The sequence below is a fragment of the Astyanax mexicanus genome, chromosome 14 (assembly GCF_023375975.1).
Source record: "Astyanax mexicanus isolate ESR-SI-001 chromosome 14, AstMex3_surface, whole genome shotgun sequence".
Classification (NCBI taxonomy): Eukaryota; Metazoa; Chordata; class Actinopteri; order Characiformes; family Acestrorhamphidae; genus Astyanax; species Astyanax mexicanus.
The window spans coordinates 15,823,742-15,851,655 of record NC_064421.1 but is presented as its reverse complement, the minus strand read 5'-3'; the positions used below and the strand labels follow the sequence as shown (position 1 = coordinate 15,851,655).

At 37.7% G+C, this 27,914-nt stretch overlaps 1 protein-coding gene across 5 annotated transcripts; it reads left to right on the top strand.

The window, feature by feature from the left end:
* Positions 1 to 50: 50 nt before the first annotated feature.
* Positions 51 to 27,914, top strand: LOC103025420 (sorting nexin-14). Of its 5 annotated transcripts, XM_022673062.2 has the most exons (31): positions 51 to 306; positions 407 to 545; positions 1,354 to 1,474; positions 1,571 to 1,644; positions 1,752 to 1,830; positions 1,919 to 1,962; positions 2,063 to 2,150; positions 2,346 to 2,430; positions 3,312 to 3,468; positions 3,578 to 3,653; positions 3,737 to 3,781; positions 4,322 to 4,402; positions 4,635 to 4,749; positions 4,866 to 5,021; positions 5,655 to 5,779; positions 6,044 to 6,102; positions 6,512 to 6,538; positions 7,806 to 7,946; positions 9,365 to 9,497; positions 22,181 to 22,367; positions 22,492 to 22,575; positions 22,700 to 22,800; positions 23,596 to 23,707; positions 23,832 to 23,872; positions 23,971 to 24,090; positions 24,180 to 24,303; positions 24,715 to 24,879; positions 26,645 to 26,740; positions 26,958 to 27,049; positions 27,133 to 27,189; positions 27,293 to 27,914. In XM_022673062.2, the coding sequence occupies exons 2-31, from the start codon at positions 415 to 417 to the stop codon at positions 27,335 to 27,337; spliced, it is 2,961 nt and encodes a 986-aa protein (XP_022528783.2). In that variant the 5' UTR covers positions 51 to 306; positions 407 to 414; the 3' UTR covers positions 27,338 to 27,914. The 5 variants fall into 5 exon arrangements, with proteins under 5 accessions (XP_022528783.2, XP_022528784.2, XP_022528785.2 ...); XM_022673063.2 differs by lacking the exon at positions 6,512 to 6,538; XM_022673064.2 differs by lacking the exon at positions 7,806 to 7,946 and having other exon boundaries at positions 52 to 306.

Here is a 27,914-nt window from a genome sequence, read left to right as displayed (position 1 = left end):
AATGGTCATAATGAAAATAGCGGTTCTCGGGAGGGGCGTGTACAGAGCACCGGAGGTGACGTCAGTTTAGGGCCAGACGCGAGTGTTTGTTATGGCTCAGTTTTAAAGCGTATCACGCTTTGAGTCTGCGGGTTTTAGACGCGCTTATAGCGCTCTGTTTACTCTCTGTTTAAAGCGGGATTTAATAAAATGTAATGATGCCCAGCCTACAAACCCACTGATTCTTACAGAACCGCACAAACACAACCTCGAGCAGCGGATGGTGGGGCTGCTGCTGCTGCTGCCGCTGCAGGAGCCTTCAGTCCGGTAAGAGACCCTCAGCTACACCCCCGCTACAACTGTAACTGCAGATAGAGACATACCTGTAAAAGAAACGACTCGCAATTTATTTCTCATGTTTCTCCAGCTCTGAACATGTCAACACTGAGGGCGGTTCTGGGGACAGTGCGGCTAAAAGTGGAGCTGATGAGAGAGGTGGGCCGGCAGTATCCTGTCTTCTGCTTTCTGCTCATCCTCCTGCTCCTCTGCACTGTCCTGCTGAACAGGTAATACACCTGCACCCCACTGTCTTATACTTACATTAATTCACTTTAACATGGATTATTTCTAATTTCTTCTATTTTTCTCCCAATTTAGCTAGGCCAATTGTTTGTGAATTTTATTTCCCCAATTTACTCAGCTGTATATACCCCATCAAATGTGATGCCACAACACAAAGAGGGTGAAGACTATCACATGCCTCCTCCGACACATGTGAAGTCAGCCACCACCACTTTTCAAACTGCTGCTGATACAGCACTGCATCACAGCGCGTTTGGAGGAAAGCACAGCGACTCGGTTCTGATACATCTGCTCACAGATGCCTTGTGCTGATTGACATCACTCTAGGAGTGATTAGGGGAAAGAGCACCATCTACCCATAAAAAGGCAGCAAGGCCAATTGTACTCTCTCAGGGCTCTGTCTGCTGATGGCAAGCTGCATGAGCGGGATTCGAACAAGCAATCTCCCAATTATAGTGGCAGCGCTTTAGATCACTGGACTATTCAACGCTCGCAACATGGATTTATTTTCAGTAGTATATTTTTTATTAAATTATTGACAAGAATATTGTTATAACTGAATTACAACTGAATATTAACTTAATAGTACTAATTCCTTAATAATAATTCCTTTCCTTACTAATGTACTTGGAATTGAGGTAAAAATATTATGGTTATAAATAGGTTTCTGCAACTTGTTTCTGCTTACCTTGGCTTACTGTTACCTTTGGCCTCTACCCTCTAGTGTGTAAACTGCAGTCTTTGTATTGACTATTAGCTGATTATGTGTTTGTTATGACTTTCTTGTTTCAGGTATCTTCACATTATCATCCTATTCTGGTCATTCTTAGCTGGTGTGGTTACCTTCTATTGCTCATTAGGGCCAGAAACACTGCTCCCAAATATCCTGATAACTGTTAAACCAAAGAAAAGGGTAGGCCACGTCTCCATTACAGCTCTTAATAACTCAGCCTGTAACTTTGGTTTTAGTACAGAGTTGTATCTCACTCTGATTTATTCATCTTTACAGCCAGAACTGCAAGAGTTGTTTCCTTTGGCTCACAGCTGTGCTGTCTGTGGTAAAGTAAAATGCAAAAGACACAGGTAAAATATGAATAACTTCTACTGATTAATTTTTTAAATAAAAAAATACATTTGACTGTTTTACACCATTACAAAAAGGTGACTTTTTGTGTTGTCTCTTATGTAAGACCAACATTGCTCCTTGAAAATTATCAGCCATGGCTAGATTTAAAAGTGCACTCCAAGGTGGACGCGTCTCTTTCAGAGGTTTGAGGACATGACTCTTTTGAAATTTGAAATAAGTGTTTTGTTGTATTTTGTGAATGGTAAGAATATCTGATCCGTATTATTTCAGATCCTTGAGCTGGTGCTTGAAAACTTTGTTTATCCATGGTACAGGTTTGTACTCTCCATTATCTCTTTTTATCTCTTCACTTACTAAAACATGGCTGTTTTTATTGAACGAATGGTGCCTGATTGGCCTAATCCTGGTTGCTAGGGATATTACAGATGATGAGGCATTTGTGGATGAACTCAGAGTGACCTTGCGGTTTGTTGCTGCGGTGTTGGTCCGCCGAGCTCAAAGAGTAATGTATTCTTTTAAGATGTTTTTTCTTGTAGGTTTGTGGACAGATGTTTGAGTATGAGGTTTTTGGATATGAAGGTGTGTCAGTTAATAAAGCAAGCCCATCAGTTAGGTCAAGTTAGGTTAAGGTAACATGTAAGATGTTTTTGTTGTTTGCTCTGCACTTTTAATTGAGGCCCTGTTTTTTGCTTTGCAGGTTGATATTCCATCTCTCATAACACTCAAACTGCTAAAAGTTGCCATGAAACACATTGAAATTATTGCCAAAGCAAGACAAAAAGGTAATCAGTCACATGAAAAACTCTGCATAGATACAGATACAAATACAGCTCTGTATTTTCTCAGATTTTACTATTTATAGGTATATGTTTAATATAAAAAAAGTATAAGTAAAATTAACATTGTTGTTTTATTCTGTAAACTATGGTCAACATTTCTCCCAAACTCCAAGTAAAATATTTTACTTTAAAGCATTTATTTGCAGAAAATGAGAATGCTGAAATAAAAAAGCAAAACTTTCAGACCTCAAATAATGCAAAGAAAACAAGTAATATTGTTCAGTAATCAATGTTTGGTGGAATAACCCTGTTTTTTGATCACAGTTTTCATGCATCTTCACGCATGTTCTCCTCCATCAGTCTTATACACTGCTTTTGGATAACTTTATGCCACTCCTGATACAACAATACAAGCAGTTCAGCTTGGTTTGATTTTTTTTAGAACTCTACATATCAATTGCTTAGATACCAATAAATGACCAAAAGTGCACTGACCTTGATTTTTCAAAATTTTTGCATAATTAAACAGCTAAAATATAAAGAAGGTTATTTGTGTTTGTAAGAGATGTGTAATACACAATCCTAAATAAATATTCAGGGTCAGAATTGTTTGCCGCAATAGTGAAATGTGAAGTGTTTAAAAGCATGTTTTTCTGCACTCATATGTTCAAATGTTTGTGGCACCTATTCTAAAGAATGCATTTAGCAGCTTAAGAAATTTAAATAAAATTTGAATTTCTGCAGGTTTTGCACTGGTGGGGTGTTCATAGCGCATCAAATAGCTTCCCTCATATTTTCAGACATTTCTTTTTTATTTGTGGAGTTTTTCTTATTATAGTGATAGTGATAGTTGAATGTTTTTTGTGTTTTTTTTGTTGTTTTAGTAAAGAACTCAGAGTATCTGCAGCAGGCTGCATTAGAGGAGTATGGTCCAGACCTGCATGTGGCATTACGCAGCAGAAGAGATGAGTTGCTCTACCTGCGCAAACTAACCGAGATGCTCTTTCCATACATCTTACCCCCAAAAGGCACTGACTGCAGGTGAAGATGCTCTGTTATGTGCTATAAGTGTTGCGTAGTGCTTCTGTTTATTCTTCTTGGGTGTTTCTTCTTTTTCTATCCGGTTTCTGCATGCCTGTGTTTCTTCCAGATCTCTCACTCTTCTGATAAAAGAGGTTCTTGCTGGTTCTGTTTTCCTTCCCTCCATGGATTACTTGGCTGATCCTGTGAGTGCCAATATACAGCTAGACTGTTCCTTTATTGTGTTTTAAATCATTGATCTAAATTGTCATCCCTTTTTTCTCTTTAGGACACTGTGAACCACTTACTGCTTATTTTCATCGACAACTCTCCAGTAAGGTTATTTTGCTGTAGTATAATATAATATATACAATATAATAATAGTAGTAATAATGCTTTATTTCTAGAGAACTTTTCACACAGTACCTGGTGGTACCGTTCAGAGACAGCAACATAATATAATTAAGAAGATTTGAAAGGAAAAAAAGAGTGGTTTGAGGATGTTGACATATCACATGTGACATAGTCTGTAGTAAAAAATAAAGGAAAACCTCTTGTTGACCTCTTGAATATGTGGACCTCTTGGTTTGATTCACGTCAGCCTCATTCACAAGATAAAACCTCACATTGTATAAATGTGTGTGTGTTTCCAAGCTGTCCCCTGAGGTATCATTTTACAATTAATTTAGATACTACTATCCCATGACTTTTGGCATGTCAGTGTAATTAAAGTTAAATTGGAAATGAATTTAAAAATGTTTTTTTTTTTTAAGTGTGTACCATGTTACACTGCCTGAATAGATTGAAAGACAGAGCAAATAAATGATGTGTTTGAATAGTTGTTGTATTAATTATGACTGATATTCCATTTTAGCCAGAAGCTGCCACTGAACCTGCCTCTGCACTTGTCCCGTTCCTGCAGAAGTATGCAGATGTGCGCAATAAGAAAGCTTCGGTAAGTTCCTGTTTGTTTTCTAACCTTTGTGAAATACAGTACCAGTCAAACATTTGGAAACACTCCTTCTCATATGTTTTAAAATTACTTTCTACATTGTACAATTTAATTGAATGTTAATTGTTTTGTCCAAAATCAACAGTAAAAAAATGTCTATTGTGCTTCTGTTAGATTAAATACTGTCTATAGATGTTTTTTTACTAGATTTACTGTATATCTTTTTTTTTTTCAGGGGTTAAAGCTTGAACTTAAAGAGATTCGGGAGCAGCAGGACTTGCTGTTTCGCTTCATGAACTTCCTCAAGCAAGAAGGAGCTGTTCATGTGCTCCAGTTCTGCCTCACTGTGGGTGGGTTTTCACAGACACATGCAGCTACCTGCAGTTTTAAAAAGTCAGTTGCACATGTCTGCAGATCTTGTGTGTGGGTTTTAATTCATGTAGCATTTTTTTTTTGCACCTTTCAGAGGAATTTAATGATAAGATCCTGTGCCCAGAGCTGTCTGATGCTGAAAAGCTAATGCTGCATGAGGAGGTGAGGAAGATATATGAAACATACTGCCTGGATGAGAGCGTTGACAAAATCCAGTTTGACCCTTTTATTGTGGAGGAGATTAAAAACAGTAAGTTTTCACTTTGTTGCTTGTGGATATACAGAATTTTTCCTATTATAAGGCACTTTAAATTCTTACATTTTTCAAAAATTGCCAGTGCACCTTATAATCCGGAGCTGAAGTACAGAGTTATACAGGAGTTTCAGTTTAGTTCTCCAGCAGTTTTGGCATTAGCTGCTAAGTGCTTTCACTATTCAGCCTGTAGCCTGTTGCTAATTCTAATTGAATTTAGAAAGAAAACATGGCGACACCCCTGTTCCTACGACTAGTTACTAGTGTTGCATAAAATGCGCCTTATAATCCAGTGCCTTATGTATGAAAATAGACCAGAAAATAGAAATGTATTGATAGTCCGCCTTATAATCCAGCGTGCCTTATAATGCAAAAAATACTAGTTTTTTTATTGTATATATATTCTTTGCAGTCCACACAATGGATCTCTATGAGGTGTTTGGTTGCATTTGTGCATTGTGATGACACATTGTAACACTAACACATTGTAATTCTACTGTTAAACTATTAAATAGAAGTATACAGTGTGCATTTTGTGTAGGTTTGACAGTCAGGAATTGAAATTTCACAAACGTAATAAATAAAAAGTTTGTTTAATCCTGTGCCTGACCGCTTCTCTCTTCCCACCAGTCGCAGAGGGCCCGTATTCAGGCGTTGTGAAACTGCAGACTATGCGCTGTCTGTTTGAAGCCTATGAGCATGTGCTCTCCCTGTTGGAGAATGTCTTTACTCCCATGTTCTGCCACAGTGATGAGGTAATGAAGGAAGGTCATGCCCTACTGACACTTCCACACACTTACTGACCTCTATACCACACACATTCACCACTAATTGAGTCACCTCTTACCACATGACTGGTCTAATGAATTTGTATTGGACCAGTGCCAGGCGTTTAGCGCTGTCTCACTGAGCCTACAGCTCTGAGAGATTTGAAGGATAAAGTCTGGAATGTCTTGTTTGGATGAATGTGGCATTGTATACAGTAGGATACTGATCATACATTTTTGTTTCTGCTACAGTATTTCAGGCAGCTGTTGAGAGGGGCTGAATCCCCAACTAGAAACTCCAGACTTAGCAGGTGGGTACTCTGGGGTTTGCTTGATCTTTTTTTTTAGTTACGAGTCATAAAGTAACTGTGAAGTATTTACCAGTCATATTGAGTTTGCTCTTCATTTCTTTTGTATGTTGTCGGTCAAGACTTTTGGCCTCCACTCCAACAGAATGCACTGGCTGAGCTTTGAATTCTTGTTGCCAAATGTGTTAAAGATACTTTTTCTATACTTATCTGATGTATTCATACCTCGCCAGTGTCATCTCATTCTGTTCACTGAATGTTTGTTAAATGTTTTACTAATCTTAACAGTACACAACTTAAATGTTCACACTTTTTTCCTCTGTAGCCATACATAATTTTGTCTTAATTTGTGTTTTAATCATGGGGTTTAGTGTTAGAGGCCAGTTGTAATTCCTTGTGCCCATTATTTCAGAAATAGCGTGAGTTTGGATGACATCCGGTGAGTATGCCATCGGCATCATGCTCAACCAGTAGCACTCCACAGTCCACGTAATGCTGCACGCAAGATATTTGCTAGAATGTACACTGTAGAAAATGTAAAGTAAGGCCAACTTGAATTGTTAAAGTTATTGATTTGTGTTTTTCAGGTAACTCAATTTAGTTTAGTCAAAATTGTTTTGTTCGGTCAATAATACTAATAATACTTGAGTCAACTCAATATGTATTAAACCTTAGTAAATGTGGTGCAGCTAAAATTCAAATGATTTAAGATGTATTCACCCTTGCTGAGATTTGAGCTTATGATCTCCTCATAGTTGATGGGCAGGCAGTTAGACTGTTGCACCACTCTAAAGCTGTGGAATTACACTACATGAAAACACAATTTAACCCTAATACTACAGAAACTTCTGATAAGGCCAAACCTTTTCCAAATGAGTACTGAGATACACACTTTTTGGAATACTTTGTGTTGAGGTGAACGAATGTGAATAATGAGTTGTTACAATGAAATATTGTAATCATTAGGGTGTGTCATATGTTTAGGGGGTGCAACATAGATAAGTAAAACTCACACCTTTCCCACTGGGTGTGTCCTACTTAGATAGTGTTTTGTTGGGTTAAATTTGCAGGTTTGCACTGTACCTTAATGTAGTTTTCTGGACACAGATATGTACATGTATATGGACAGGATCCTAAACTGGCTAAACTGAATTAAGTTAACTAAGAAAAAACACTGTAATCCATAATTGTATTATTTAAAGTTGCTACTACTTTACAGTTTTACTGTGTAGATTGATAGAACTTCAGCCTTATCAATTCCTGAGGCATGTGCTGTGAAAGCAGTAGCCTCAGCTTTTTTAATGTTTGAGATATAAAAATGAATTGTAATGCATGGTGGAATTTTGTGCCATAAAAATGTTTGGCCACCAGAGCTGATTTAAATTTGAATGCCTCATTTTGTGCAAATTGTCTTGTCATATTCTAACTGTAGCAACTGACTGTATGAGTGTACAAATGAGAGATACCTGTTTAAATGAACATGCCTGTAATAGAGCTTATTTTTAAAGCCATATGATCAGCAGACCTCTTCTAAAAGCTCCTAATGAAATATGAACCAATGAAAGAACGTCCGTCAGTTTCTGCAACACCTTGCGCAACGACACTGGCCCCCTCACCTAATCCTGTCTGTCTCTCTCTCATACCATGGGCTATGCTTTGTGTGTGTTTGTCCACACTTCGGTGCTGCATTCATCTGTGGGCTCAAGCTCTGCTGACTGGGACTATACTCTCAGCCTTGAGTCTGCATCCATCTCCCCCGGCTCCTCACCCACAACTGTTTCCCCTCAGTTTTCATCCATTCATACCCTTCCATCCAGCTCTAATGCCTGGCGCGCCTCAGCGCTAAAGTAAGTCGGGGTCCGTCACAAGTTCCATCGCCCTGTGTGTGTGGGCCCTAATGATTCCCATTGTCCCTGTGTGTCCCTGTGTGGTTATCTCAGCATGATGGCCATATTAAAAGCAATGACATTCTACAGTATGGTGCTGGTGCCTGTACACTCTTGAAAATGAAGGTGCTTTAAATTATGCTTACATTAATGCTGTAAAATAATTATTTACTTCAGATTCGGGATTTTGAAGATCTCTATAGCTGCCATGTGCACTTAGAACACTGGCTATTGCACTGCGTTATCCAAATAATGTGTGTGTGTGCAATTCTGTAATATTAATTTCTCAGCTTGTCCAGAAATGAATGTGTAAAGCATGTCCTTTAGTTGTGGCTCAAAGTGCATCTTAAGGCCAAGGCTGCGCAGTACCACACAACCCTTGAATTAAATATTCCATTGTTTTTAGTGGAGGTGCACACCCCTATGCCAATGCCACGCAGCCTTTTTCAATTCCTTGGCACAACATAGTCACTCAGAAGTTTTCATTATTACATTATATTAAAACCAAAGTGATGCCACTAAAAATGCTTGTACATGACGTGGCTAGAAATTTACATGAAATGCAAAAAATACAATGTTTTGAAATACTCTTTTTGTATTGTTGCTTAATACAGGTGAAGAATTTTTACTAGAAGTGAAGAAGATTAGTCAGATCTTTAAACGCTTCTTAACACTATTATATACAAACATGGTTCTTAATGGAATGGTTCTATGTCATTACTCTGAGTACTGTTTGAAGCACTTTTATTTTTGAGTATGTAGGTGTACATTTATCACAGTGGCCAGCTTCTTCTGATGTCATGCCTGAACATTTATAAACCCTTCCCTTTCCACAGTGTGTTTTCTTAATGAGGAATTTGTCATTCACTGCAGACAAATGCTCATTTTCTTCTAATATTTTCTTTAAAGTATGCAGATGTGCATTGGTGTGTGTGTGTTCTGTACTTTGATTCATCTTTAAACCATTCATTGTTTGTGGCATATTGCTGTACATCTGTATTGTTGCCATCTGCTGGATGATTTGAGTTGGAAAATGGAACCTGAATCAAATGGATTTTTATATGAAATCTGTTTGAGTAATGCACTGTTGAATTAAGCTGTGCACTTAAAACACATTATGTAGCATTTTTACCTTCAAAACTGCTTCAAAATCATTTTAATGCTCTACAGACTGTAAAGTTGAGAACGGGGTGTCTGCCCACTGTACTGTGTAACCTTTCCTAAGAAAAAATACAAATTATCCATAATGCTGCTTTAAGTTTCTATTACTAGTGCATGTGCAGTTGAGTAAACTATGTTCCCTACATCTACCATACATATTATGGTATAGGAAGTTTTCTATACGTGTTTGTGATTGTGTAAATGTGTGCTCTGTTCAGGAATACGTCGAAGCGTGGAGAGTCTTTTGGGATTAGCCGCATTGGCAGTAAGATTAAGGGAGTTTTCAAGAGCACCACCATGGAAGGGGCCATGCTGCCCTCTTATGGACTCGCAGAAGGAGAGGATGATATGGTTAGTTAGCTTTTCTGTGTTGTACCTGGTCAGATATACCAGAGCTAAAAGCATTTCAGATTTACTGAGTGATTAAGATTGCAGTCCACTGATAAGGCACTAATTTTAGTTTATAGAAAGAGCCTTATAATGACTATGTTTCCCTTTGCTGATTTAACCGTGTTTTCAGCAGCTCCACTCCTGATATTTGAAGTTCAAAAGCGGTTTGAATAATTTTATTTTGTTTCTCATTGCTGTCCAAAAAAACTAAGCATCTCCTATTTTTTTTACAAGCTTGGCAAAATAAAGAAACAATTTACCCAATAAAGAAAATAAGTTAATGTACAGTCAATGTTTCCAAGCATTTTTCCAAGTTATAACTTTTTAAGTTTATTGGCCCATTAATGTAAGGAATATTAAAATGTAAACAAATGGGGATGCACTCTTTTTATGGACAGCAAAATTATTATTTAGTGTAGTCTTAGTAGTTAGCACCGTTCCATTAAATCCTAGATCCCCCCATGGCCCACCCACAGACACCTTGGAAAGTTTCTCTTCGGATTGGATTTGTACAGATTTGGGTCAGCTTTAGGAAAGTTAATAAAGATGTGTTCAATATAATAATAATAATAATAATAATAATAATATTAATAATAATAATAATAATAATAATAATTATTATTATTATTAGGGTTCAAGCACCGAAGATTGCTAAGAATTTTCTTCTTATTATTAGGGGTTCGAGCACGTAGTGCTAGAAACCCTATTGTAATTGTTCTGATTATTATTATTAGGGGTTCGAGCACGTAGTGCTAGAAACCCTATTGTAATTGTTCTGATTATTATTCTTATTCTTTTTCTGCCATAGAAGTGATTGGGCAGAAGAAACTGTAAGGCCTACAGGGCTGAGACTTGGTCATATGGTAGTACTTCTCACCGCTACTCAGATTCAAAAGATGAGCCCGATCGGCCTCAAGGGGGCGCTATGGCGAAGGTCAACGCGTTTGGCCCCGTAACTCCTACGCCCTGATAGCTAGAGCAAAAATTCTTGCATTATATGATTCCTTGGTTAATGGCAAATCAAAAAGGTCAATAGAACCACTAAGCTCCGCCCACTTAGATTTTTTGCTATTTAGCATAATATGCAAAACCTACTTTTGAGAACTTGTCCTAAACTCATTGACCAATCCTGACATGTTTGGTGTCAAACAACTCAGCAGAGTCCCATCCTCAATAATTATTAAAAAAATCTTGAAATTTGCAAAAAGTATGGCCGCCATATGCAAATTAATCTTACTGTGGCACACCCAAATTTACTTTAACAGCTGTAACTTTTGAATGCTTAAACCGACACTAATGCCACTTTAGACCTATGATGCCAACATGATTCTGAGGTAGCATGTCAATCTGTGTAGACATACGCCCCCAGGGGGCGGAGCCAAAGCTAAAAATCTGTTTCTCAGGAACCGTACAAGCTATGAAGCTCTCCTTTGGCATGTATCATCTATGGCCTATGTCCTAATGTTTTACAGAAGGAAAATTTGATATGCAAATGTTTGCGATCGTTATTAGCCAATCAGATTCCAGCAAGCTTTTGACAGGCTAAACAATGACCAATCAGGACGATACTTATACCCTACATGTATCTCAGGGCCTTCTATCATCCATTAACATATGGCGTTGATTGGCCTCAAGGGGGCGCTATAGCAGAAAATCAGTTATATCTAAAGGTACAAGTGGCCTAGGCTTGTTATTCTTTTTTAGTTGTATACTTTGCTGTAGCCTTTACAACTTTGTAATTACATGTGTTTACCAAAAATGCAAAGATTTTCATAAGTGGCCAAAAGAGTAAAAATTGCTCTTTTCGAACTTGTCTTTAAGTCCTTAATCAATCAAAACAAATTTGGTCTTCATGCAATCTTGAGACCCTGTAGGTAAATAATTATCAAAAAAATCTTGACATTTTAACTATTTGAGGCCCATAAACCTTGATCAAACATGTACGTGAAAGCCTTTTCAGAGTTATTTGGCCAAAACTCTGTCAAAGTTTAAAACATGCCAAAACTGTTGAAGCTACTAATTAACAATGACATTTGAAGTACATGTGCCAAGTATGAGCCAAATAAGTCTTCAGTAGGCTCTACAGTGAAAAAATAACTATTTTCAATTTATTCTATTTATCGCTATTTTCCAACCTAAATGGACAGAAGACAGGAACCTTTCACCCTATCAACACACAAATTTATACACATATATAGACTGATAATCTGATCTTGATTGCAAATTTTCAGCCAAATCGGACATGTTTTGCCTCTACAACGGCTGGAAAACTACAGCGATTTTGTAAGCCTCAAGCCTGTATTATCGCTTTTTTCAAATCTAAATGGACAGAAGTCAGGAACCTTTGACCCTATCGACACAGAAATTGACATACATATATAGACTGATATTGTGATCTTGATTGCAAATTTTGAGCCAAATCAGATATTTTTTGCCTCTAATATGGCCAAAGAGCAACAGCCATTTTGTAGGCCATAAGCCTGTATTATCACTTTTTTCAAACCTAAATGGTCAGAAGTCAGGAACCTTTGACCCTATCAACACACAAATTTACATACATGTATATACAGACCACTTGATCATGAGTACCAATTTGGAGCCCAATCGGACTTTTCTTCTCTTTTTAATAAATAGAAACACACTGATAGGGAATGTTCTGTCTTTCTGATAGAGTGATAGATTTCCAGCAGGTTATATGTGGTCTCTTGCTGCGCTCTGGTGGTCATTTGGTGAAACAGTTACAGTTGAATTATTCTAAATTAAAGCTCTGCTGAACTTATTCAATCTTGCTTGTCTTGCTTAATTGAACATATTTATCCTTCTTGTTCATGCTGGTCAGCCGCCTGGGTCATTCTTGTTTATGCTCCACCCACTAATTTTTTTTTTTATTTGCATAATATGCAAAACCTACTTTTGAGATCTTGTCCTTGGATCCTTGACCAATCATGACATGTTTGGTGTCAAACAGTTCAGCAGAGCTTACTCCTCAATAATTATTAAAAAAATCTTTACATTTATAAACAATATGGCCGCCATATGCAAATGAGTTCTACCATGGTGCAGTAAAATGTCTTTAACACTTATAACTTTTGAATGCTTAACCTAACACTAATACCACTTCAGTCCTTTGATCATTACATGATTCTCAGATACCCTGTCAGTTTAAGTAGACATACACCCCCCCCAGGGGGCGGGGCCAATGCTCGATAGCTGTTTCTCTAGAACCATACAAGCTATCAAGGTCATCCTAGCCAATTATCATCTATGGCCCATGCACTAATGGTACACCAAATGAAAATTTGATATGGACACTTTTGTGGTCACTATTAGCCAATCACATTCCAGCAAGCTTTTAACAGGCGGAATGTTAATCAGGTCAAAACTTATATACTATATACGGGTTATTTATATGCCCTTTTTATGCCTTGTGTTTTTTCAATTTAAGAACTAAATTTGTTTCACCAAATGCGCACTAGAGTGCAGTAAGACACCACATAAAACCTGATGAACACTACAGCTCAATTTATCAATGCTTTTCAACTAGTTTACTCACACCACTCATCTAGCATTGCCATTATGGTCTTTATGGTCACGCTGGTCACCCAGCTTGGTTATGCTGGCCATCCAGCTTGGTCATGCTGGCCATTCACATTGGTCATTATGGTCCTGCTGGTCATTCAGCTTTGTCCTCATAGTAATGGTGGTCTTCCAGTTTGGTCATACTGGCCAACCACCTTTGCCATGCTGGTCATCCAGTTTGGTCATTATGGTCTTCCAGCTTGGTCAATATGGTCAACAAGTTTGTCATCCAGATTAGTCATGCTGGTAATCTAGCTTGGTCTTCACGGTCATGCTGGTCATCCTCATCCAGTTTGGCGATGCCGGTCAACCGGCAACATGTTTTAAGCCTAACTGGCCTCCAGGGGTCTCTTTGCCTGTAACGCTCGAACCCCGTAAATCGCCGCTTGCGGCTATATTTAGGGGTTCGAGCACGTAGTGCTAGAAACCCTATTGTAATTGTTCTGATTATTATTCTTATTCTTTTTCTGCCATAGAAGTGATCGGGCAGAAGAAACCGTAAGGCCCACAGGGCTGAGACTTGGTCATATGGTAGTACTTCTCACCGCTACTCAGATTCAAAACATGAGCCCGATCGGCCTCAAGGGGGCGCTATGGCGAAGGTCAACGCGTTTGGCCTCGTAACTCCCACGCCCTGATAGCTAGAGCAAAAATTCTTGAATTATATGATTCCTTGGTTAATGGCAAATCAAAAAGGTCAATAGAACCACTAAGCTCCGCCCACTTAGATTTTTTGCTATTTAGCATAATATGCAAAACCTACTTTTGAGAACTTGTCCTAGGGTCATTGACCAATCCTGTCATATTTGGTGTCAAACAACTCAGCAGAGTCCCAACCTCAATAATTATCGAAAAAATTGTGAAATTTGTAAACAATATGGCCGCCATATGCAAATTAATCTTACCGTAGCACACCCAAATTTACTCTAACAGCTGTAACTTTTGAGTGCTTAAACCTATACTAATGCCACTTTAGACCTTTGATGCCAACATGATTCTGAGGTAGCCTGTCAATCTGTGTAGACATACGCCTCCAGGGGGCGGAGCCAAAGCTAAAAATCTGTTTCTCAGGAACCGTACAAGCTACGAAGCTCTCCTTTGGCATGTATCATCTATGGCCTATGTTCTAATGTTTCACAGAAGGAAAATTTGATATGCAAATTTTTGCGATCGCTATTAGCCAATCAGATTCCAGCAAGCTTTTGACAGGCTAAACAATCACCAATCAGGACGATACTTATACCCTACATGTATATGAGGGCCTTCTATCATCCTTTAAAATATGGCGTTGATTGGCCTCAAGGGGGCGCTATAGCAGAAAATCAGTTATATCTAAAGGTACAAGTGGCCTAGGCTTGTTATTCTTTTTTAATTGTATACTTTGCTGTAGCCTTTACAACTTTGTAATTACATGTATTTACCAAAAATGCAAAGATTTTCATCAGTGGCCAAAAGAGTAAAAATTGCTCTTTTCGAACTTGTCTTTAAGTCCTTAATCAATCAAAACAAATTTGGTCTTGATGCAATCGTGAGACCCTGTAGGTAAATAATTATCAAAAAAATCTTGACATTTTAACTATTTGAGGCCCATAAACCTTGATCAAACATGTACGTGAAAGCCTTTTCAGAGTTATTTGGCCAAAACTCTGTCAAAGTTTAAAACATGCCAAAACTGTTGAAGCTACTAATTAACAATGACATTTGAAGCACATGTGCCAAGTATGAGCCAAATAAGTCTTCAGTAGGCTCTACAGTGAAAAAATAACTATTTTCAATTTATTCTATTTATCGCTATTTTCCAACCTAAATGGACAGAAGACAGGAACCTTTCACCCTATCAACACACAAATTTATACACATATATAGACTGATAATCTGATCTTGATTTTCAGCCAAATCGGACATATTTTGCCTCTACAACGGCTGGAAAACTACAGCGATTTTGTAGGCCTCAAGCCTGTATTATCGCTTTTTTCAAATCTAAATGGACAGAAGTCAGGAACCTTTGACCCTATTGACACAGAAATTGACATACATATATAGACTGATATTGTGATCCTGATTGCAAATTTTGAGCCAAATCAGATACTTTTTGCCTCTAATATGGCCAAAGAGCAACAGCCATTTTGTAGGCCATAAGCCTGTATTATCACTTTTTTCAAACCTAAATGGTCAGAAGTCAGGAACCTTTGACCCTATCAACACACAAATTTACATACATGTATATACAGACGACTTGATCATGAGTACCAATTTGGAGCCCAATCGGACTTTTCTTCTCTTTTTAATAAATAGAAACACACTGATAGGGAATGTTCTGTCTTACTTATAGAGTGATAGATTTCCAGCAGGTTATATGTGGTCTCTTGCTGCGCTCTGGTGGTCATTTGGTGAAACAGCTAGAGGTGAATTATTCTAAATTAAAGCTCTGCTGAACTAATTCAATCTTGCTTGTCTTGCTTAATTTAACATATTTATCCTTCTTGTTCATGCTTGTCAGCCGCTTGGGTCATTCTTGTTTATGCTCCACCCACTTAATTTTTTTTTAAATTTGCATAATATGCAAAACCTACTTTTGAGATCTTGTCCTTGGATCCTTGACCAATCATGACATGTTTGGTGTCAAACAGTTCAGCAGAGCTTACTCCTCAATAATTATTAAAAAAATCTTTACATTTATAAACAATATGGCCGCCATATGCAAATGAGTTCTACCATGGTGCAGTAAAATGTCTTTAACACTTACAACTTTTGAATGCTTAACCTGACACTAATACCACTTCAGTCCTTTGATCATTACATGATTCTCAGATACCCTGTCAGTTCAAGTAGACATACACCCCCCCAGGGGGCGGGGCCAATGCTCGATAGCTGTTTCTCTAGAACCATACAAGCTATCAAGGTCATCCTAGCCAATTATCATCTATGGCCCATGCACTAATGGTACACCAAATGAAAATTTGATATGGACACTTTTGTGGTCACTTTTAGCCAATCACATTCCAGCAAGCTTTTAACAGGCGGAATGTCAATCAGGTCAAAACTTATATACTATATACGGGTTATTTATATGCCCTTTTTATGCCTTGTGTTTTTTCAATTTAAGAACTGAATTTGTTTCACCAAATGCCCACTAGAGTGCAGTAAGACACCACATAAAACCTGATGAACACTACAGCTCAATTTATCAATGCTTTTCAACTAGTTTACTCACACCACTCATCTACCATTGCCATTATGGTCTTTATGGTCACGCTGGTCACCCAGCTTGGTTATGCTGGCCATCCAGCTTGGTCATGCTGGCCATTCACATTGGTCATTATGGTCCTGCTGGTCATTCAGCTTTGTCCTCATAGTAATGGTGGTCTTCCAGCTTGGTCATACTGGCCAACCACCTTTGCCATGCTGGTCATCCAGTTTGGTCATTATGGTCTTCCAGCTTGGTCAATATGGTCAACAAGTTTGTCATCCAGATTAGTCATGCTGGTAATCTAGCTTGGTCTTCACGGTCATGCTGGTCATGTTTTAAGCCTAACTGGCCTCCAGGGGTCTCTTTGCCTGTAACGCTCGAACCCCGTAAATCGCCGCTTGCGGCTATATTTATTATAGTTCTTATTCTTTTTCTGCCATAGAAGTGATTGGGCAGAAGAAACCGTAAGGCCTACAGGGCTGAGACTTGGTCATATGGTAGTACTTCTCACCGCTACTCAGATTCAAAAGATGAGCCCGATCGGCCTCAAGGGGGCGCTATGGCGAAGGTCAACGCGTTTGGCCTCGTAACTCCTACGCCCTGATAGCTAGAGCAAAAATTCTTGCATTATATGATTCCTTGGTTAATGGCAAATCAAAAAGGTCAATAGAACCACTAAGCTCCGCCCACTTAGATTTTTTGCTATTTAGCATAATATGCAAAACCTACTTTTGAGAACTTGTCCTAGGGTCATTGACCAATCCTGTCATGTTTGGTGTCAAACAACTCAGCAGAGTCCCAACCTCAATAATTATTAAAAAAATCTTGAAATTTGCAAAAAATATGGCCGCCATATGCAAATTAATCTTACCGTGGCACACCCAAATTTACTTTAACAGCTGTAACTTTTGAATGCTTAAACCGACACTAATGCCACTTTAGACCTACGATGCCAACATGATTCTGAGGTAGCATGTCAATCTGTGTAGACATACGCCCCCAGGGGGCGGAGCCAAAGCTAAAAATCTGTTTCTCAGGAACCGTACAAGCTATGAAGCTCTCCTTTGGCAAGTATCATCTATGGCCTATGTCCTAATGTTTTACAGAAGGAAAATTTGATATGCTAATTTTTGCGATCGTTATTAGCCAATCAGATTCCAGCAAGCTTTTGACAGGCTAAACAATGACCAATCAGGACGATACTTATACCCTACATGTATCTCAGGGCCTTCTATCATCCATTAAAATATGGCGTTGATTGGCCTCAAGGGGGCGCTATAGCAGAAAATCAGTTATATCTAAAGGTACAAGTGGCCTAGGCTTGTTATTCTTTTTTATTTGTATACTTTGCTGTAGCCTTTACAACTTTGTAATTACATGTGTTTACCAAAAATGCAAAGATTTTCATCAGTTGGCAAAAGAGTAAAAATTGCTCTTTTCGAACTTGTCTTTAAGTCCTTAATCAATCAAAACAAATTTGATCTTGATGCAATCTTGAGACCCTGTAGGTAAATAATTATCAAAAAAATCTTGACATTTTAACTATTTGAGGCCCATAAACCTTGATCAAACATGTACGTGAAAGCCTTTTCAGAGTTATTTGGCCAAAACTCTGTCAAAGTTTAAAACATGCCAAAACTGTTGAAGCTACTAATTAACAATGACATTTGAAGTACATGTGCCAAGTATGAGCCAAATAAGTCTTCAGTAGGCTCTACAGTGAAAAAATAAATATTTTCAATTTATTCTATTTATCGCTATTTTCCAACCTAAATGGACAGAAGACAGGAACCTTTCACCCTATCAACACACAAATTTATACACATATATAGACTGATAATCTGATCTTGATTGCAAATTTTCAGCCAAATCGGACATGTTTTGCCTCTACAACGGCTGGAAAACTACAGCGATTTTGTAGGCCTCAAGCCTGTATTATCGCTTTTTTCAAATCTAAATGGACAGAAGTCAGGAACCTTTGACCCTATTGACACAGAAATTGACATACATATATAGACTGATATTGTGATCTTGATTGCAAATTTTGAGCCAAATCAGATATTTTTTGCCTCTAATATGGCCAAAGAGCAACAGCCATTTTGTAGGCCATAAGCCTGTATTATCACTTTTTTCAAACCTAAATGGTCAGAAGTCAGGAACCTTTGACCCTATCAACACACAAATTTACATACATGTATATACAGACCACTTGATCATGAATACCAATTTGGAGCCCAATCGGACTTTTCTTCTCTTTTTAATAAATAGAAACACACTGATAGGGAATGTTTTGTCTTTCTGATAGAGTGATAGATTTCCAGCAGGTTATATGTGGTCTCTTGCTGCGCTCTGGTGGTCATTTGGTGAAACAGCTACAGGTGAATTATTCTAAATTAAAGCTCTGCTGAACTTATTCAATCTTGCTTGTCTTGCTTAATTGAACATATTTATCCTTCTTGTTCATGCTGGTCAGCCGCCTGGGTCATTCTTGTTTATGCTCCACCCCCTTATTTTTTTTTTTTAAATTTGCATAATATGCAAAACCTACTTTTGAGATCTTGTCCTTGGATCCTTGACCAATCATGACATGTTTGGTATCAAACAGTTCAGCAGAGCTTACTCCTCAATGATTATTAAAAAAATCTTTACATTTATAAACAATATGGCCGCCATATGCAAATGAGTTCTACCATGGTGCAGTGAAATGTCTTTAACACTTATAACTTTTGAATGCTTAACCTGACACTAATACCACTTCAGTCCTTTGATCATTACATGATTCTCAGATACCCTGTCAGTTTAAGTAGACATACACCCCCAGGGGGCGAGGCCAATGCTCGATAGCTGTTTCTCTAGAACCATACAAGCTATCAAGGTCATCCTAGCCAATTATCATCTATGGCACTAATGCACTAATGGTACACAAAATGAAAATTTGATATGGACACTTTTGTGGTCACTATTAGCCAATCACATTCCAGCAAGCTTTTAACAGGCGGAATGTTAATCAGGTCAAAACTTATATACTATATACGGGTTATTTATTTGCCCTTTTTATGCCTTGTGTTTTTTCAATTTAAGAACTGAATTTGTTTCACCAAATGCGCACTAGAGTGCAGTAAGACACCACATAAAACCTGATGAACACTACAGCTCAATTTATCAATGCTTTTCAACTAGTTTACTCACACCACTCATCTAGCATTGCCATTATGGTCTTTATGGTCACGCTGGTCACCCAGCTTGGTTATGCTGGCCATCCAGCTTGGTCATGCTGGCCATTCACATTGGTCATTATGGTTCTGCTGGTCATTCAGCTTTGTCCTCATAGTAATGGTGGTCTTCCAGCTTGGTCATACTGGCCAACCACCTTTGCCATGCTGGTCATCCAGTTTGGTCATTATGGTCTTCCAGCTTGGTCAATATGGTCAACAAGTTTGTCATCCAGATTAGTCATGCTGGTAATCTAGCTTGGTCTTCACGGTCATGCTGGTCATCCTCATCCAGTTTGGCGATGCCGGTCAACCGGCAACATGTTTTAAGCCTAACTGGCCTCCAGGGGTCTCTTTGCCTGTAACGCTCGAACCCCGTAAATCGCCGCTTGCGGCTATATTTATTATTATTATTCTTTTTCCTCTGAAAAAGCAGTTGTGCAGCCTAAACCGTAAGTCATAGAGAAATGAAACTTGGTAGGTAGATGTAGGATCAGTGCATCTCGGAGGACAACAAAAATAGTACGGATTGGTCAAGTGGTGGCGCTATAAACAACGAAATTCATTTTTCACAATTTTCTCAATAACTCAAAAACCATAAGACCTACATTCAAAATTCTTTTTTTATTGGATTCCTTGGGTCAATACCAATTTGGACCATGCACTTCCGTCTATATAGATTTTTTGCTAATTTGCATAATATGCAAAACATACTTTTGCGAACTAGTCCTAGGAATTTTGACCAATCCTGGCATGTTTGGTATCAAAATACTCATGAGAGCATGCGCTTCAATATTCAATAAGAAAAAGTTATAATTTGTAAACAATATGGCCGCCATATGCAAATTAGTCCTTCCGGATATATGCCCCATTCACTCCAACAGTTAAATTTGGAACACTGTTTCTCAGCAACCGTGCAACCGAGCAAGCTGAAACTTTGCATGCAAAATCTTTCATACAGCCTCTAAAGGATGTTCAAAGGGCAACTTAATCAATCAACATGGCTGAACACCATCAGCCAATCAGCATTCAGCAGACATTTTTGGCAGGCTGAATGTTGCCCAATCTGGATGAGACTTGGAGTTATGTTCAGGTGGAGACACTGTAGTGACCTGCAAAGTGCTGAAACAATCCGCCCACTGGGGGGCGCTGTTCCAAAAAAACTAGTATATGTCAATCATACTGTACTATTTTGACATCTAATTGTTTTTGCCATATTTAGTACAGTGGCTCTGACAAATTTGTAATTACAACTATGTTCAAAAAGTGCTTTATTCATTTATAATTGCTAATTGTTTGAAAATAGCTATATTGAAACTACTCTCTGGATATTTGGCCTATCACCTCCATTTCGGTCTTGTTGCACACTGTAGATTCTCTAGGTAAATATTCATTAAAAACATTTGGGAAAATTTCACATGCAATAGTGTCCAGGCATCAAAAAATCTGAGCGTCCTTGGAATTTTTAACATAAATTGTTGTAACTCTGCAGTATTTGCTCTAATCTCACAATGTTAAAGACCTCTGTACAATATCACTCTGATGAAGCGCCATTTAATTCAGAACTAGATTTAGAATAACTTTGTTATTACATGTCATATCAGAACATTCACTCCTTTGTGCCCGTGCTCAACATTAATAACAGGTGAAAGACTTTTGATCATTTCTAAATGTGACAGAGACAAATGTGTCTCCAATTGTGTTAGACCTTCTTACACATCACCATCCTATGCTCTAGTAGGCACCATTGTGCCAGTTGGTGCTTGATGAAGCACCATTTAATTCAGAACTAGATTTAGAATAACATTGTTATTACATGTCATGTCAGACAATGCACTCCTTTGTGTTAATTTAAACTTGTTTGGTCAAACAGATCAGCTTGTTTTGCACAGGTTAAAAGGTCAATCTGAACATCACTTTGTGAACATTCTGGTTGAAGCCACCTGATCAATACCAATAACATGTAGACACCTTTTGACTGGTTCTAACTCACTTGATGAATATCCTACAAAGTTCAATAGATTTGTATGTGAATTTTAGCACTGATCAGGTTGAAAGGCCTCTGCTCAACATTAATAACAGGTGAAAAACTTCTGATAATCTCTTAATGTGACAGGGCATCTCCAATCATATTAGACCTTTCACACATCACCATTCAATGCTCTAGTATGCACCATTGTGCCAGTTGGTGCTTGAACCCGATGATTGCCGCTTGCGGCTATATTTATTATTATTATTATTATTATTATTATTATTATTATTATTATTATTATTATTATTATTATTATTATTATTATTATTAACCCCATCATTTGTGGGCCTCAACTCGACTACTAGGTTAGAGTAGTTATTAGATATTTTGCAGTGTTATCAAGCTAGATTTGTAGTAAAACTCTATAGATTTGTAGTATACTGTTTTATATTTAATTTAGTTTCTATGAATCATACTGTAGGTGTATGCACAGCCTTTGAAATATATACATTCTTAACAGCGTGGATCAAGTTCGTTGATGTCCTTCACTCATTTTCTGCCTCCATTTTTTTTATCCAGCACAAGGATAGATATATTGACCTTATTAAAACTCTAATTTAAAATGAATGTTGAATATGCACATGCATACACATTCATACTATAATTGCATTGCTTTTATTCGATCCCTCAGGTAGAGGAGGCCATCATGGTTATGGAGGACGACTTGCCCATGGAGGCCATCAGTACCCCAAGCACTCCTCGCAACCTGTCTGCTTGGAGCATCACAATCCCCTATGTTGACTTGTTTGATGATGAGATCAAGAAGGAGAGGATTCCGGTGTACTGCATTGATGTTGAGAGGAATGACAGAAGAGCAGGTCAAGCATTATAAATTGATAACTACAGTCAAATGTTTATACACCACTTGTAATTACAGTTCCATAGGGATAACTGTCATATTTTGTCATTTTGTAATATTTATTTATGTCATTTGTTTTTCAGTGGGCCACGAAACTGAGCATTGGTCAGTGTATCGAAGATACCTTGAGTTTTATGTTCTTGAATCTAAGCTCACAGAATTTCACGGTAAGCACAACTCAATTTATCAGGGACTACTTGGGTTTTTGTACTGTGCTAGTGAAATTGCTGGTTATGTTTTATGGATTGTATTCTCTTCAGTCACGTCTTATTGATTTTTATCTTGAAACAGGCTCGTTCCCTGATGCGCAGCTTCCATCCAAGCGGATAATTGGGCCTAAAAACTATGAGTTTTTAACATCCAAGCGTGAGGAATTTCAGGAATATCTACAGGTAATAATACAGAGGATACATATGTCTAGACAGAAGTCTGTTACATGTCTAAAAAAATGTTTAGACACTCCTATCTATTGTATACAACTGACTCAAGAGGCATATGCTTTGCACACAAACAGCTTTAACACATGCGTCATGCGTCCCATGAGTTTTAGAATATATACCATGGAAGCTAAAAACCTTACACTGACCTGTGGGATATGCACATAAGACCTTCTGCTTCTTGTCTATTCACATGAAGAATTATAGCCGCTGCACTGTCTTTGCCAGTGGTCAGCCTCACTCAAAATACCTCACAACTTCAACTGTGGGCATTCCCAAGCCGTCCCCCAAATGACTTTTTTCATGACCATTTGTCTACTGCTGTCCTATGGCTTTTGTCATGTGAATGTATGTATAATTTCCATGGAACAGAATAGAACTAAAAAGCAGCTTAGGTCACCATGACAAGTGCCAAGCATCAGTTAGAGGGATATAAAACCCCCCAGTTCTGAAATGATAGACGTTATAGAGCTAATATGTATATTTGGGATGAGTTAACATCCAGGACTAATCATCCCATGTACATAATCTACTGGTATCTTTTGGCTTAGTTGCTTATTGTAGTCAAATTCTTATAACAATAATCCACTACCTTCCCAAAAGAGTTGAGGCTCTTACTTCATTCAAGCAGAGACCATCTCTCTTAATACACTTGATTTTTGAAGAAATGCTGGATGAACAAGTTGTCTGCAATCATTTGGAAATGTGAGCACTAAAATGTACAATTTGTGTCTTTTCTGTTTATCTTAGAAACTTCTGCAGCACCCTGAACTGAGTAACAGCCAGCTTTTGGCAGACTTCCTCTCGCCTCACAGCATGGAGTCCCAATTCCATGACAAGATGTTGCCAGATGTCAATCTTGGTACTGTGTCTTTTTGTGGATGACTAAGTTAATCCTTTTTACAACTGCTTGTATTAAAATAATAAAAATTAAATAGAATAATATGGCTTTCCTCTAATAAAACCTGTTTTATCTACCCTTACAGGCAAGATAATCAAATCTGTGCCTAGCAAACTGATCAAGGAGGTTAGTTGATTTTTTTTATTTTCCCAGTACCAGTATTTTATTTGTAACCTCCTCTTTTTTTACCTGATGTATTTGGTATATTTACTTCCATCACTCAGAAAGGGCAGCATCTAGAGCCATTCATTCAGGCTTTCTTCAACTCGTGCGAATCACCAAAGCCCAAGCCCAGTCGGCCTGAGCTTACTATTCTCAGTCCCACATCTGAGAACAACAAAAAGGCTAGTTTCTTTACTGTACAGTGAACCTGTATCATATTCCACCTGAAGTTTGTACATTTTGATATTGAATTGAATCCATTTTTTTCTAGCTTTTCAATGAACTGTACAAAAACAACGCAAACCGCTCTGAGAACATGGAGAAGAGGCACAACCAGAATTACTTTATGGAGATGATCACTGTGGAAGGAGTGTATGACTACTTAATGTTTGTAGGTAAGAGAAAGGTGATTAAGATTGTCAGACCCAAATTTAAAGTATATATGTTCTCTCTGTATGTATGCTGTTTAGCTAGAAAAGCGCTGAAACTGTAGCATGTGTGGTACAGCCCTTTGGGAAAGGGTGTGTCCACCACAACCTGGTAGTTAACATAGGATAGAGCCAGATATGCAATTTTTTGTTTCCTGTTTGTACTTAATCTCCAGTCTTTTTGCTCTCTCCTGTGTGTGGTGGCTAAACTGACACTTTTTATGCCCTACATGTAGCTTGATCAGCCCCAGGTGAGTGGGCAGTGAGCGTGCTATTGTAGGGGCTGGGTCATGTATTTACCACATCCTCATCAACACCTGATAATTATCTTTAACTGTTTTATCGATGTTAATGTTCTTTTCTACTTTTTATTGTCAGGTCGTGTAGTGTTCCATATACCTGACTGGCTGCATCACTTATTGATGGGTGGGCGCATCCTTTTCAAGAACACACTTGAGGCGTACACGGATTATTACCTGCAGAACAAACTAAACCAGGTTTTTCAGGAGCATCGTGTGGTTTCACTCATCACTCTGCTTAGAGGTACCAAATATCAAATACAATAACATAGCCAAAGATTAATGTTTATTAGTATTCTTATTACTTCAAAAAAGTTGTCAGATCACCTGCAATTTGTAAATTATTTACATGACAGTTACATAAAAGATTGGAAAAATAATCGTACTAATCATGCTCTGTATGATCAAAGTTTTAGGACACCTGCTCATTTATTTGTTGTTCTGAAAATTAAGGTATTAAAGAATGACTTCTCTACTCTCCAGGGAAGGCCTATGGTTTATACCTCTTCTAGCCCATACCTGACATTAGGCATGGTGCCAATAGGTTCATGTTTATTAGATCCAGAGTGTCTTATTCTATTAGCATTGCTTCTTTTTAGGGACTAGACAAGCTGTGTGTGCATTTAAACATCTGCATTAGCAGTGGGTGAAACTTAAAGTATCTGAATTCATTATTGGAAAGTGTCTGTCAGTTCAGTTGTTTTTTATGCTTTACAGCTTTATGTCTCAGCAGAATATTCAAATATTATTTTGTATTCAAAGCTGCCTTGCTTATATTTTCATACGTTATATTTTCAAGTCATTTTGCAACATTTTTAAATGATATTTAATCTGCTATCAAAATTGTCTTGACTGTAAATGTTTTTATGCAGCCAGCAGAGGGCATAGGTCTCCACTATTTTCCTTCCTACAGCATGAAGGTCAACCTAACAAATTCCAGTAAAACCCAAAGAAATTACCCTGCCTCAAATAGCACTTTTCAATTAAAATAACTTTGGTTCTTGAATTGGTTATGTTCAGTCTTATAAGAACCTTGGTGTTTTCAGCAAACTGGTCCACTTTTGCCCCAGTTCTCCAGTGGAACTGAGAATACGTCCCAGAATATGTCATCAGCAGAGGGCATTGAACAGTGTCTCTGGGTTCATGCTGAATAACCTAATATTCCTTGGTTCCAGCTGGGAACAAACATTTTGGGTTCCAGGAGCTGTCATTAAAAATGCTCAAAATTAGATGTGCAAGCTAGAACAGAGCTTGTTCCACGTTGGTGAAAAAGCACTATAAATGTTTGCAGATGTCTGGTTGCATCACTTTATATCAGGCTCAGGGAAAATGTGTACATATATTAAACAGTATTATCACAGCATGTTTCTACTCCCTCCCCCATCCAACCACCGCCACCACCTATCACCAAACAAAAAGCAAACAGATGCCAGCACATACAGATTCACATATGACCTAATTCCAGGGAAAAATCCCCCTCCTTCTCTTCCTCCTCCTGCACCTTCTGTTGCACTGGCACTAATTTTGCCCTCCTCATCCAGTGCAGGTGTTGATGTGATGTAGTAGGCAAGTCTGATTCTGACTCCATGTTTGTTTTGCAGTGCTTGCTGTATGCAAAAATCATTTCCCACACCCAATATATATCTCAGCAGAATTACCTATTTCACAGGCTACAGGAGAAAATTCTATTTTGCATTTATCGTGTCAAGTTCTTGCATAGTTTTAGTGATATCTACATACAGATTCGTCTTTTGCTAGCGGTAGGGTTTTGTGGCTCATTTCTAATAAGTAATTCGATGTGCATCAACATTAACTTTAGATATTTCAAGTGAATGATGAAGCACTTTTTGTTAATTGCTCTGGATTAGAGCATCTGTTAAATGCCATAAATGTAAATGCAAGTGGATTTTTCATTTTCTTTTCACATTATTTTTAATAAAATCAGAATAAAATTTCCCACAGCTGTATGTGTTATGATATTATTGAATGTGATCTGTTCTCATCTCTAGATGCTGTGTTCTGTGAGAACAGTGATCCACGCTCTTTAGAAGACAAGCAAAAAAGAGCCAAGAGGACTTTTGAGGAAATGAGGAATTACATTCCAGGTACATCAGCATGTTTTTGTGTACTTTTATTTTTACTAATTATTTAATTTAATATGCAGATCTAAAACATGTTTGTTAAAGGGGAGGTATACCTTCTTTTTGGCCCTAAACCTTTTTGTAATTTAACTATTAATATTTTAAAAATAAATATTTCTCAGATTTAATTACTAAAAAAAAAAATCATGTTAAAGTGAAACTAATGTCTTTTCTGTATTAGATTTATTTGGAAAATGTATTGGAGAGGATGCCAAGTCTGAGGGAATACGTCTTCTCTTTGATGGCCTTCAGCAGCCAGTTCTCAACAAGCAGGTAAAGCACTCATAGCACTACCATGAATGTACTTAATACAATATGCTGTAATAAACTGACTGACTTGTGGTTTCCTCTTGCAGTTAACCTACATCCTGCTGGATATAGCAATTCAAGAGCTATTTCCTGAATTAAACAAAGTAAGTTAAGCTACGTTCATTTAGGTTTATTACAGAAAAGTCACAACAGCCATAATTTTTAAGTGATACGTTAAATGGTTTTAATCTTACATTTCTCAATTAGTTTCAGGTACAGAGAGAAACCTCAGTCATGGCTCCATGGATGTAGAAAAGACAACAAGGATGGAGACGTGTCCATATCTCCGTTGAATGTACAACATCCTCTATAAATCTCTGAAATACCACTCTAAGAATACTAACTCCCATGTCTGTCTTATGGGTCAAAGCATGAAATGTCTTATACTGAGCTATTTGCTTGGTAACTATTAAGCTATGGAGAGTGAAATAATGCACATGTTTTATGCATTATTTTAAATATGTTTTAAATGTTTTATTCTTTGTCATAGACTGTGGACAGAACTTTGTTAAAATATTTAAAAATACTGAAGGAAGGTACTGGAAGAACCGGTAAGACTTAACATTTGAAAGCTTTAAATTATTGGTTTGTGATTGTAATTTAGTTTGAAGGGGTTGTAGAATATTTGTGTTTGTCATGTCCTGTTTGTGGCTTAATTAAGAAGCTGTGTTGCATTTTGCTGCATCAGAACTGACTAAAAGCTCTAGGAAAAGGAATCATGTCCTAAAGATGTGTGCTAACATGACCCTAACACTGAGGCCTTGCACTGAAACAATATTTAAGATGCAAATGCTATTGTCTTGTATAACAAATAAAGCCATTTTGTATA

Bases quoted from the DNA above. Each gene is read 5' to 3' on its own strand.
- LOC103025420 (XM_022673062.2), top strand. From the start codon at position 415: ATGTCAACACTGAGGGCGGTTCTGGGGACAGTGCGGCTAAAAGTGGAG. The intron at 3,654-3,736 runs GTGAGTGCCAAT...TTTTCTCTTTAG, and splicing joins TGGATTACTTGGCTGATCCT to GACACTGTGAACCACTTACT. The intron at 7,947-9,364 runs GTAAGTCGGGGT...TGCTCTGTTCAG, and splicing joins TGGCGCGCCTCAGCGCTAAA to GAATACGTCGAAGCGTGGAG.